The sequence below is a fragment of the Melanotaenia boesemani genome, chromosome 1 (genome assembly GCF_017639745.1).
Source record: "Melanotaenia boesemani isolate fMelBoe1 chromosome 1, fMelBoe1.pri, whole genome shotgun sequence".
NCBI classification, from domain to species: Eukaryota; Metazoa; Chordata; class Actinopteri; order Atheriniformes; family Melanotaeniidae; genus Melanotaenia; species Melanotaenia boesemani.
Window position 1 is genome coordinate 43,862,607 of NC_055682.1, and position 13,429 is coordinate 43,876,035.

General features: G+C 39.0%; 1 protein-coding gene across 1 annotated transcript; it reads left to right on the forward strand.

Annotated features, from left to right (window-relative positions):
• The first annotated feature begins 4,331 nt into the window (after nt 1-4,331).
• LOC121652981 lies at nt 4,332-13,060 on the forward strand. The gene is made up of 10 exons (XM_042006188.1): nt 4,332-4,567; nt 5,359-5,461; nt 6,728-6,871; nt 7,170-7,345; nt 8,033-8,169; nt 8,353-8,446; nt 9,698-10,030; nt 10,132-10,306; nt 10,410-10,531; nt 11,015-13,060. The coding sequence occupies exons 2-10, from the start codon at nt 5,377-5,379 to the stop codon at nt 11,327-11,329; spliced, it is 1,581 nt and encodes a 526-aa protein (XP_041862122.1). The 5' UTR covers nt 4,332-4,567; nt 5,359-5,376; the 3' UTR covers nt 11,330-13,060.
• Nucleotides 13,061-13,429: the final 369 nt, after the last annotated feature.

Consider the following 13,429-nt stretch of genomic DNA (forward strand, 5'->3'; position numbering starts at 1 on the left):
GATGCATCTGTCTCTTAATAGGAGGATCCCCCTAGTAAATGTGCGCATAACATATGCACTAGGCATTACAACTGTGTTCCCCAACTTAAAGGACCCAGATTCAAAGAATGGTTATGTAAGTATTCACATTAAAACACACATATGCTCTTATTTCTTTCTAAACATGTTATTTCTCTCCACAGTATTAATAATGTTATGTTTGTTTGTTAGAGGACTTGTAGGGAGTGTATTTGTATTAAAGTGTATTAAGACATGTAGATTTCCATACGCGCACAAAACTTATTTCAAATATTATACTGAGATGGTTGATAATCTTTATATTTTGTGCTATAGTATACAGTTGAGCTGCTAATACTGCTGTCGTGTTTAATTAAACATGGCTTCACAGGTCTTATCTGTACAGAATTGACCTTTTTTTATTTAATAGGAACATTTTTATGACCACCAAAGTGGGTCTGGCTACCTGGCATGGAGGTTGAAAACTGTCCAGCGCAACTCTGCTGGAGAGATAAAGAAATACAAGTCATCTATTCGACAAGGTCCCAAGACTCCTCGCAACATACGTTCAGTTGTGAAGCAGTTATCTGGTGATGAATGCAAGCAGGCAATGTCAGTGATGAGACACTCAGCTGACAAGAAGCTTGTCAAAGAAAAAATGATGGCAACATTTCAGCACAGACAAAAGGTGGTTCAAGATCCTGCTACAACCTCTGCTGTCCTGGACCATTTTCCAAGATTTCTAGATACCCCTGGCTTGGTATGATAAAGAATATGTTTTTATTAGTTTATGCTGTAATATTTTTCTTACAATGCTATTTTTTGTTGTTTTTTTAGATTGATCAAGATTTTAAAATGCTCTTTGGTGAAGAAGTATCAGGTAAATTCCTGGCAAGATGGCCAACATTCTTCAAACCGAGGATCATTGCAGATTGCAAAAATCTACCTGAAAGTGCTCATGTCAGTGAGCTACTTGTGTCTGCACAGCAGGAGTCTGATGATTGTGGTAAGTGTAAAGCAAATGTCTTATAGGAGCAATAACAACTGTATTTCCTGTAACTATATTTTGTCATAATTGTCATAACTACAACATGGAAATCAACTACTGCTCTAACAAAAGTAATCGCTCTTTTGCCAATTCTCATTCTCTAGTTTGGGACTCTGAGGTTGCTGCCGTCCTGTTGCTTATTCATCTGTTACCTCCGACATCCAAGGATGGAAAGTTTCAAAAATCAGCACATCTGATGCTGCTGACCGGCTGGTGAAGTTTATTAAGGTATGCTACCAGTTATTTGTTGTATCAGGTACCTCTTAATTCTTGGGTGCTCACTGTACACCAAATTCCAAATTTCTTTTTGATTTATTCGGTATCTCTGTCTCTCAGGTGGGGCGAAGCATGGATGCGTTCCTCAGAGAAACAGGACCTGTTCAGCCATTTCTTCTGTGTGTTGGAGAAAGAAAGACCAGCATTCAAAATTTCTACATTGTCCTGGACCAAAAGGTCATTCCCTGTTCAACGCAGACCGGAGTTGGTGCCTTTGATGAGCTGTTCAAGGCCCATTTTGCTTTTGCTGTGTCCTATGATGAGGCGTTGTACAACTTCTACACATTCATCCAGACCACTGTGTATGGCATAGATGTTGGCAGTACGAAGGAGAGTCCTCGAGTCAAAGAAATCAGAGCACAAATTCTTCATACTGCAGTTTGAAGAACACATCTTTGCCGGCGAATATGTTCATGTGTTACATTTGCAAGGTACACCATACAAGTTCTTCACTGTTATTTAGACATTTAAAGTTTCAGCATGGTTTGTACCCAGAAAGGTCTTTGCGTTTGAATTGTGGAGAGCCTGGATGTTCTTTTGTGTTTTGCACATATTCTGGTTACAAGCGGCACTTATCTCGAGCACATGGAAACAGTGTTGATCCAGATGTTTTCGACAGTTTGGAGCCTGTCGCTAATGTTGGAGCCTCAGTATCCCAGCCCATAAATGTGGATCCTCCTGTGACCGTCACAACTCACATTCCAATTGAAAAAAGGCAAATACAAGACATGTGCAGCTCTATTATTGCTCAAGTGCAGGCCTCAGGAGTTCCAGAGAGTACTGTCCAATCTTTAGTTGGTTCAATGGAGGAACTGGTCAATGACATTCATGCACACGCAAAAGAAGCTGTTGTTGAATGTCTGTCATCTGATGCATCCAGAGAAACGTTAGAGAAAGTCCAAGATTGTTTTGATCAACTCCAAAATCCATTCTCATGTTTAAACACAGAATCTAAAAGGATGAGACATTTTGAGAAAAAATGGAAAATAGTTGAACCTGTAGAGCATATTCTTGGTGTTCGCTTTGACATACGTAGAGACAAAACAACAGGCATATACAGGCAAATTCCTGTCAATGATAAGTTCATGTATGTACCCATTATGGGGTCTCTTTCATCCATGTTTAGTAATAGTGAACTGTGCAAAAGTTTTAAAACGGCAAAACCACACCAGGATGGGATCTATAAGGATGTTAATGACGGTTCTTACTTCAAGAATCACTTTTTATTTTCACAGCAAGAATATGCTCTTCAGATCCAGCTATACTATGGTGATTTTGAAATTGCCAACCCTTTAGGCTCAAAAAGAGGTACACACAAACTTGGATGTATTTATTTTGTTTTGAGAAATTTGCCACCAAAGCTGAATTCTGTGTTGATGAACATTCATCTTGTTGCCCTCTTTCATGCAGATGACCTAAAAAAAATATGGATTTGAACTTATTCTGAAGCCACTTTTAGATGATCTAAAGATATTAGAGACAGAAGGGATGCAGCTGCCGTTTTCAGCTTCATCTGTGAAAGGCTCAATATTTCAGGTTACTGGTGACAACTGAGCTTTACATGGTCTCTTTGGGTTTGTTGAATCATTTAGTGCTAATTATTGCTGTCACTTTTGTTTAACTGATAAAACACAGTTACAGTCTGTTTTTAGTGAGGATCATCCAGGCTTAACTTTACGTTCAAAAGATCTTCATTCACAACATTGCAGTGCCATTCAAGAAAATCCTTCTCTGCCCTCAGTATTTGGAGTCAAAAGAACTTGTGTGCTCAATTCCCTTCAGCTGTACCATACTTCAAACAATTTTGCTGTTGACATCATGCATGATCTATTGGAAGGAGTGGTGCAGTATGAGTTAAAGCTTTTGTTTCAGTACTTGATTAAGAACTTCATATCCTCGAATTCATTGTTGGAGAGAATTATGAGCTTTAATTATGGGTTCACCCAGAGAAAAAAAAAAAACAGACCATGTGTGTTAAAATTAACACACATGGTCTGTGATTGAGGACTCCTGAAATGAACTTCAGACAGGAAGTTAAGTCCACAAATCCAAAAGACGTAGTCAGGGCAGGCAATGTTCATTAACAGTGAGGCTCAGTGCAGTATTTATCCAGAGGGACAGGCAATCTCCGTGGTCATGCGGGCAAGGGTCAATCCAGGCGGGCACTTGAAGGGATCCGGCAGGGGTCAGGCAAAAGAATATCCACGGACGTAACAGGGTCGATGACAAGAAAGTCTGGAACAAGAAAATAGCTGGATCTCAACAAGGTAAGTACTGTTGACCATCTGGCAGGGAAGCAGAGAGTGAAGAGCGTATAAGTAGGGCAGGGAGCAGGTGAGGGGAATCACAATCAGGGCAGGTGTAGGAGATCATCCTGATTGCAGCTCTACAGAGCAGCTCTGCAACCATGACAGTTAGCAGGGACGACGACTGCTGGAACTTGTTACTTCTCCTTATACAAATTGTAAATATTGTGTTTGCACATATTGTAACCCATGGTATGACTTGCTATTTGAAGCATCTGATTTTGGATCATCACACACTTTTTAAATCACTCTTTCCAGAACGAAATCTTATTCCAAAGCACCACCTAATGATCCATTACCCAAGTTGCATTCGGAAAATTGGGCCACTTAAACACATGTGGTGCATGAGGTTTGAAGGAAAACACAATTTCTTCAAAAAGTCTGTGAAGAACTTCAAAAACATCACAAAAACTCTTGTAAAGAAACACCAGAATCAGTTGGCTTTTCATTTTGAAAACTTCTACTTTAAAAGATTACAGTTTGGCTCCATCAGTGAAGTCTTGGCCAGCAGCTTAGAGGGCAGTGAGGCACTGAATGAAAGGTTTGACACATCTTGTTTTGTTTCTACAACTTCCTGGGTCAAAAGCTATGGCACAGAGTACCAGGTTGGAATGTATGTATGCACTGGTGTTGACAGTGAGATGCCTTTATTCAACAGGATCACAGGTATAATTGTTAGAGATGACAACACAGCAAAATTGGTAGTGTTAACTGGTGTCAGATTTTCCAGTGAAAAATATTTTGAGTTGCACAGTGTTGGACTCGGTGTTGTTCTGAGCACCTGCCGTGTTGGAACAGCTCTGGGGGCGGTGCTACGTGAGAGAGTTGAACGCAAACTCGGAGTGAGAGTTGGTCCAACATCCGGTCTCTGACGGCGGTTTTTCCTCCTCAATTCGCATGGCGAGACGACAAGTCGGATATTTCGAATACACTAAAAACGGTAAGAACCTTACATATTGGCTTTTACTAGACCCCAATAGTGATACATAACAACAATTAATAAGATGTAATGTATGGAGGACAAACATTACTAAAACTGGTATGTACGGTGTTAAGCTAGCTTGACTAGCAAGGAGCGGTTTCTGTCGTCGGTTGAGATTTTAAAAAAAACAACTAAACTTCAATTAAATTCTGTTGTACTAGTATTTACGTGTTCAGAATTACGCTTTAAGCAACTGTAAGGTGTTGTGTGTAATGTTTGTCCCGCAACCGTAACGTTCCCTTCATTGAAAAAAAGGCGGATTTTTTAAAAGGTTCGTTAGGATGACGAACAAAGGATGGCAGTATATCAAGTCATTAATTACCGTGTTTTTATTTTTTTTTCATGACAAATTAGTTTGGTTATAATTCTTGGATAGCTTTTGTCAGCTCACTGTTCACAAATGGCGTTTTGGAAGTCGGACATTGGAGATTTAGAAACGGGGCTTGAAAAGACGACAGGTCTGCAGCAGCTGCAAATAGCGGGAAGATAGAAATTCTATTAGGTCATTAAATCATTTTCCCTCCCTCAGCAGTCACAGCAATCACACGTACAAGGTTTGGATACTTATTTTTCAGATAAATGGTAAACCAATGAGTAAATGAGCGTTTAACTTCTTCTCTTGATATAAGTATTTGGTAGTACCGGTGCAGAAATTTAACCTTGACTTAGAAAGATTGTTGGTCACTTGGTTATTTGTTTAACATCTTTCCGTTTTAAAAGTGTAACAGCGAGTGTTTTCCACTTTGCAGCTCCTGTGATGTGCCATCATGTTGCTGAAAGTTAAATACGAGAGTACTAAGAAGTACGTCAGATTACAGGCAGGTTTCACCTATCGGGAATTCATCAGTGAAGGTGAGTAGCCATATTGTTTAAGAAAACATGTAGCTTTCAAAGACAGGAGGAAAACTATGGTAAATTAAGTATATATATGCCATCAGTGATGTTGATAGCTACATGTCCCGTGTCTTTGACGTATTAAATCTGAAAAGGACATAGTAAACTCGTCGAAACATGTTTGTCACCCACGTACATTGTCAGGCTTAGTTTAGCGGCGCCCTCTTTAAAAACAAAAATCTGTTTGAAACGAAGCCCAACGCGGAGTCAGTAGTTATCCTTGTTTTGATGACAAATAGTGCTATTTTCGAGATGTCTCTGAACGCAACACAGCTTCGTAAGTTTCGTTTTTATATCCTCAGTTACGAGGCCGTTTTAAACCACTTTCTTTGACTGGTTATTGTTCATGGACGCCGTTGTTATAGGTTTGTTTGCTTGGAGCATGATGCACCAAAATATGAGACTGCAAACTCCAGCAGCTGGATTAAGTTGTTCAACCCGATGTGATTTCTGCAACCTGCGTAACACCACACCATGAGTCTGTCTGTGGTTGAAATGGATGAAACAGAGTGCAGAAGTAATTTTTCCTGCTGGTTGTACAGTTCAGATATATCCAGATAATTACTAAATTAAAGCAAACGCTGATTAATGATAAAACTACATCCTTGTGATAATTAAATCCTTCCTTATCTTGTTAAACTGTTAGCATGATGCTGAGTTCTGGTTTCAGCTCTGAAAACAAAAATCTTTTTCACCAACATATTCTATTTAAAAGAAAATTTATACAAGTAAAATCATATTGTTATTGAACCAATCCAAAGTGCAGTAACTGGTGTGATTAATAGTCTTAAGGCCTCTATTAGGTTGAATGATTGTGTAGTAATTCATGGTGGAAGCTTGACTATGATCTTTCTAAGAGTTTTTTTTTTCATGGGTCAGTATGATTTTCTTCCACAAAAGGAATAAACAGGCAGAATTTTTTAATTTGGGGATTTTAAACTGACCAAATCATAGTAATTTAAATGTAAGAGTTTTTACTTTAGGAACTGTACTTTAAATAGAAACCAGTTTGTCTGTCATTGCAGAGACACAAGCAATGAAATTAACAGGAAGATATGCTCACCTTGTAAAAGTTGTTTTCTTGTGTACTCTGATGTAGGTAATGGCCAGTTCAGAGCATAACAATACAGAGATTTCAAGAATGTGAATCTTATTTTAGATTTTCATTGTTTTAAAATTAATCCAGTTATCTTTAATTGATTTCACGCTATCATCTTCTTGCAGTCAAAAGTAAGTTTGGGCTTCCTGATTCAGCTGAACTTCAGGTTTTTGATGAATCTGACACAGCAGTGGAGGAGGATGTTCTTCTTGAACTGATAGAAGCCAGTCCGAACATATGCCTGACTGTATGTGACAGCTTATTGGGAGGTAAGTTCTGTTTTTATACATAGTGGTAAAATTTTTAACTGTCCCCCTTAACAAGGTGTTTTCCTTATGTTCCTCACTACTGAACCAAATATGACAGGGAGGTGCTATCCATTTAGTCAAATAAAATTGAAACAGGTTATGGCCCTGGTTGCAGTTCCTTTTAATGCCTTTTGCGACATTGAATCCCAATTCACAATGTCAGAATTTTCCGTTCATTCATGTTAAGTCAATATGGTTTCAGATATGATCTCTACACCCTTGAACAGCCTTGTATCAATGGTGTCATCTTTTTTTAAAGTTTTCTCTCCTTTAGATCATTCAACACCATCTTCCCTCACTGATACCATCTCTCTGTCATCAAGTGACACTGATCTTCACAAAGAGTTAAGTATTCCCACTGTCGGAAATGGATCGAGGTCTGAGGTCAGAAACAGATCTACTACAGAGGTTTCCGAGTCCGAGGCTGCAAAAGAGGTACTTTCCATGTTAGTACAGTAATTTGACTATAGGTCACCAGAAACATTTAAAGCAAATTTAGGTTATCATGTGTGCCCACTAATTTTTCATCTGTCTGAGCATACAAACAAACTTCCTGAGCACTCCTTCCACACTGTGGCATGTCAGTTTCACACTCACACTTGCGAGGATCCCATTATCCAGTGGCCATGTAATCAAGTCAGCTGGAGTCTCTAATCAGAATGATTTCAATTGGATAGATGGAATACCATAACGTAAAAGAATCAAATTACAGCAGTAATATTCCTTTAGTTTTACTTTAAATGTAAGTAATTTGGCCCACATACAGTGAAAAGAACAAAAACCTTATATCTCATTGTGCTGTAACGCAAGCATGGGATACAGTGTAAATTACTGTTAGTCTTTGTCCATCCACTTTCCTGCCACTTCTGTCTCTGGTTACATTTGCTGGCTCATTAAATGTCCCCAGCTTGAGTGACCCATCCGAAGCATTCTCTCTAAAACAGTACTTTTATGTTTGGTGGTGGTGGGGAGGAGGAGGAGGGGGGGGGGGGGGGGGGGGGGGGTATTACTAGTGGGTAACCTTGTCACCTGTTGCTCAATGGGCTAATGAGTTAGTGTACTGTTGTTTAAATTATTATTATTTTCTCTACTAAACTTCCTTTTCCTTCCATATGTGAGTAGATGGTAGAAAATGCCTTGCGTGTAAAGCCTGGCGGTGAGGATGTTCTCGGAGAGTATCAGTCAAACAATTCACTGACACATCGTACCCGGAGGCAACTTGTCAACATATTGGCTAGCCATATGACTGAGAACCATGGGTAAGTGTTAACTGAAGAAACTGTTTTAATTATTGTGAAACCATTTCAGCCTAAAAGGACTTGCATTACAATAGAACTGAATGAATGTTCAAAATGCATTTGACTAAAGTGACGCTTAGGAAAACCCACTGTTAATAGAGGTGCTTTGGATTTTGTATCTTTTTTTTTTTTTTTCTCCTAAAGGAGGATTCCTTCGCGCAAGCATAAGGAGAAGTATGCCCTGGGAATCGTGACACTTTTTCCTTCACTCAAAGATCCTTTTTCTCCAAAGGGCTATGTGAGTTTTTAGTTTGAAATATACCAGAATACACCCCAGTTTCTACACACTGTAGAGTCATGAGGATGCAGATTAACCATTTTAAACATCAATCATAACTATTCAAATCCTCAAAGTAGAAATTAATTGAGTCGACATATAACTAGGGCTGTCAGGCGAGTTATAATTTTAATCTTGATTAATCTCGCAAGTGTCCTTACTCATCTTAATCGCAAATGTCATTTCTATCCTACATGTATTTTTTAACAAAATGTTTTTCTCAAAAGTAAACATTACTGTCTGCAACCACAAGTGAGTGCTCTAGGCTTGTGACAACTAGCCTACAAAGATTCGTAAATGGCGTTTTTGCAGAAAGAGGGAGTATTTTTCAGACAATAGCTGTACCGTATTTGCAGTGAAACAAATCCATAACTAACATGTTTATCCTTTTGTAGCACTTGTTTCTTTGTAGTATCAATAAAGTTAAGTTAACTGGTGTTTATACTTTTACTCTTTACTTTTACTTCATTCATGATACTCTTTATTTCTTTTACCTTTTACAGTTAAATGTAAAGCTAATAATTAAAGCTCAAATTCTACTTTGTCTCTAACCCGATGTTGCCTGGGTGACACATGTTGAAAATGCTCCTGATCTTTTACAAGCATAAACTTTGATCTGGGAAGTTTTACCACACATATGGCTGTCATCAATCATCTCAACTTGTCAGTATTTCTACCTTGGTTTGATCATCAGTCTTTGCCACATCGTTGCCCAGGACATCAAGCCTTTGTATATTCTTAGTCTGTTCTTGCGGTCTACAATTACTTACTGGTCGCCCCTTTGCTTCGAGATCTCGGCTGCCGTTCTGAACTCTGGTTGGTTGTTCCCTCCTACTCGCCTGGCACCACCGTGCTCCCCATTTTCATTGTAACGTTCACACCAAAAAAAACGGGATTCCACTCTTATGTTCTTAAATTTAAATCTTCTTAGTTCTATGTCTTCTTTTTAGGAAAAATTAATTTCTGCAACCACAATGTTATTTTTGTGCTACTTCCTTAAACTGCAGGATCAGGTCGGGGACAGGCCCTGCGTGCGTTAATCGCTCATTAAAAAAGTTAGTTCTGTTAAAAGGAAGTTAGGTTCCTTTTAGGTGTTAATTTTGACAGCCCTAGATATTAGATATGAAATGTTCTGAATGATCCATAAGTGATGAACCTTCTGTTCTGATGTATGTTATTTCTGTGTGTTTCTCTTATCGATTATTTGAATAGGAGCACTTTTATGATGGGGAAAAAGGCACAGGATATTTAGCATGGCGCCTCAAGACCATGTCAAGGAAAAGATGTCAAAGGCCAGCGAAGGTAACGACGGTGGTACAAGAACAAGGACCAAAGCGCAGAAGAACATCTGCCACACTGCCTCAGCAGCTTCATGGAGATACCTGCAAAGAGGCAATATCATTTCTCCTTCACTGCAATGATGATGGAAGTGTATTTGAGAAGATGAAGATGACCTTTCAACATCGCCAGGACCTGGTTTATGACCCACAAAGAACAACAGATATCTTCAAAACCTTTCCACGATTTTTAGATGTCAAAGGACTTGTAAGTTGTATTCATCTTTTACTGAAACAGTCTTGAATTTGGTTTAAGCATTTGACAGTTCACTTATCATTGTCTGTGTTTTTACTATATATGATGAACAGCTAAACCAAGACTTTGTACTGCTGTTTGGAGTGGAAACGGCCGCCAAGATGCTTGAGAAGTGGGACACAGCATTCAAGCCCAAGGTTATTGAAGAGGCAAAACATCTGACTCAGACAACTGAAGTGTGTCAACTTCTGAAAGCTGCTGAAAAACTTGCGGTCAATGATGACACCAGTAAGATTTGTGACAGGCCTTGTTTGTACATTAAAAGCTGATGTTTTGTGTTTCAGGTAGATGATAATGGCTAATTTTGTCTCCTTTTATTTTCTCCTGATAGACTGGGACAGTGACATGGCTTCTCTGCTGCTGCTTCTCCATCTTCTGCCACCCACTGCTGGTCGGAAAAGGATCAAAATAAGTCCCAGTGATGCTGTTGGAAAAATGGTCCACTTTCATAAGGTGCTTATGCCCCAATTGTTAAAATCTTACAGATTGGATTCATGTAGGAATTCTCTAACTTCTAACTCTAACTTCTACAACAGTGTTCTTCCTCCAAAATGTAAATGCGATAATGCTAATAACAATTCCTTAAGTATGTAGATTGATGGCACATGGACACACAATATCATTTGTAGTAATTAGTCAAACAAGTAAAACTTCATGATAAACAGAATGCGATATGCAGTGAGCAGCTGAAAACTCATTAGATACTCTGCTGTGCTGATTGTGATATTATGTGTTGTCACACATCCATCACACATAGTGCTTTTAAGTGAATAGGGAGATTAACACTCTTTCCAGTTTTGGGTGAAGCATATTCCTAATGTTGCAGTTTGGTAGCTGGGTGACCAAACGAAAGGTCCTTTTAGCACGTAGAAGTTAGCCTTGCCATATGTTTTAAAAGTCACTTGGAGGTGTTCATAATATCGTTTTATTTTTCAGTCATGCTGCAGCATTGAAGAACACTTGCGAGAACGAGAGGGTAAACAACCATACATCCTTGCTGTTGGCCGAACCAAGATCAACATTGAAACTTTCTACATTGTCGTGGACAAACAGCTCATTCCCTGCCAAGCCACCAGCTCTTTGGGTGCTTTCGATGAACTGTTTAAATCCCACTACGTTTTCAACCTGTCCTATGATGAGTCCCTGAGCCCACTGTACACTTTTGTGCAGACAACCATCTATAATATCGATGCGACAACAACAGATGAATCTCCAAGAGTTCGTGAGTTTCGGGCTAAACTCTTCAACTAGGTTTGAAAAATGTTGAAATGTTTCATTTGTCAGGCTGAACATGTGGCCAGCAAGTCTTTGATAACCCATTTAAGACTTGATCACAGTTTCTATCCAAGCACCAGGTTTAAGTTGACTTGTGTTCAAGATCGTTGTAGGAGGCAATTTTCAACATATTCAGGCTTCAAAAAACATCTAGCAACTGTTCATGAAAATATTTCTCAGAGTGGTGTTTCTACAAGTTCAGTGTCCTTTCAGACTGATGATCTTGAAGATGTTAGTGGGTCAGATGTGGTGATGAGTCAAGAGGCTGGATGTTCTGAGAATAGTGGGTCAAGTCTTCACAAGAACAATGTTAATCATATTTGTGCTTCACTTATTGCAAAACTCCAAGGAAGTGGGGTGGCAAATAGTGTTGTCTCAACAATTGTTAATGATTTAGAGGAACTTGCAACCGGGCTTCACTCCCAAGTCAAAGATGATATATTGTCTGTTTTGCCTCAAGATAATCCTGCAAGATCTACATTAGAAGAATCCCTGAACAGTTTTGAAAACCCATTTCATGACTTCAATACAGAAACTAAAAGAATGAAATACTTCAAAGAAAAATGGGGGCTTGTGGAACCTGTAGAAGTAATGTTAGGTGTTCGATTCGATTCGAGGAGAAATAAACAAACAGGCACTTATGATCAAGTTCCAGTGAAAGACACCTTTATTTACATTCCAATTTTGGAAACAATAAAGTTTATGTGTCGCAATTCGGATATCTGTAAGCTGCTAGGGGAACCACATGCATCAAAAGCCAACATTTTAGAGGATTTGTGTGATGGAAGTTACTGTAAGACACATCCATTATTCTCCAACCAACCAACCTCTTTACAAATTCAGTTGTACTACGATGACTTCGAAACCGCCAACCCGCTGGGTTCAAAACGCAGTGTACACAAAGTAGGTGCTTTCTATTTTGTCCTAAGAAATCTGCCACCAAAGTTTAACTCTATTCTGATGAACATACATTTGGTTGCACTGTTTCATACAGAGGATATTAAAAAATATGGATTTGATGCTATTCTACAACCACTGATAGATGACATCAAGACACTGGAGTCCCATGGCCTCGATTTACCGTTCTCCACTGAAAAAGTCTATGGCACTATATGTCAGATAACTGGGGACAACTTGGGGATGCATGCAATTATGGGTTTTACAGAGTCTTTTAGTGGACGCCATTTCTGTCGTTTGTGTTTGATTGATAAAGATGATGCCCAGAATGTTCATCACGAGGATGACCCCAGGATAGTTTTGCGAGGAAAGGATATTTTTGAAATGCATTGCAGTGAGTTGCATTCAGATCCACAGAGGTTATCAGTGTTTGGTTTAAAGCACAAATCATCCTTAAATAGCCTGCAGTTCTTTCATGTTTGCCACAATTTTTCTTTGGACATAATGCACGACATTCTCGAGGGAGTGGCTCAGTACGAGATAAAGTTACTGATGGAATATCTCTCTGAAAACATTTTGTCGAAACCTGATCTACTGTCAAGAATTTATGCTTTTGACTATGGATACCTGGAACGCAAAAATCGTCCGACCAGGATCACTATGGACAGTAGTGGCAATAATATAGGACTCAATGCAATCCAAACTCTTTGCCTTGTAAGAAACATTCCTTTGATTTTTGGCGATATTGTGCCTCAAGGAAACAAAAACTGGACCTTGCTGCTTCTGTTGCTGCAGATAATTAACATAATATTTTCTCCATCTCTTTCCCTTGGCATGACTGTTCATCTAAAACATTTAATATGGGAACATCATGAGTTGTTCAAACAGTTGTATCCAGATCGGAATCTTATCCCGAAACATCATTTTATGATACACTATCCGGCTTCTATCAGGAAAATTGGACCTCTGATACATATGTGGTGCATGCGATTCGAGGCAAAACACCGGCTATTCAAAAACACACTGAAAAACTTTAAAAACATTACTAAATCACTTGCAAAAAAACATCAAATGTCCCTGGGATATCATTGGGAGACTACTCCACTGCATCATATCGAATACGGGCCCATGAAAGTATTTAATGTGGACAATGAAGACAGTGACATGTTTGCAAGGGTT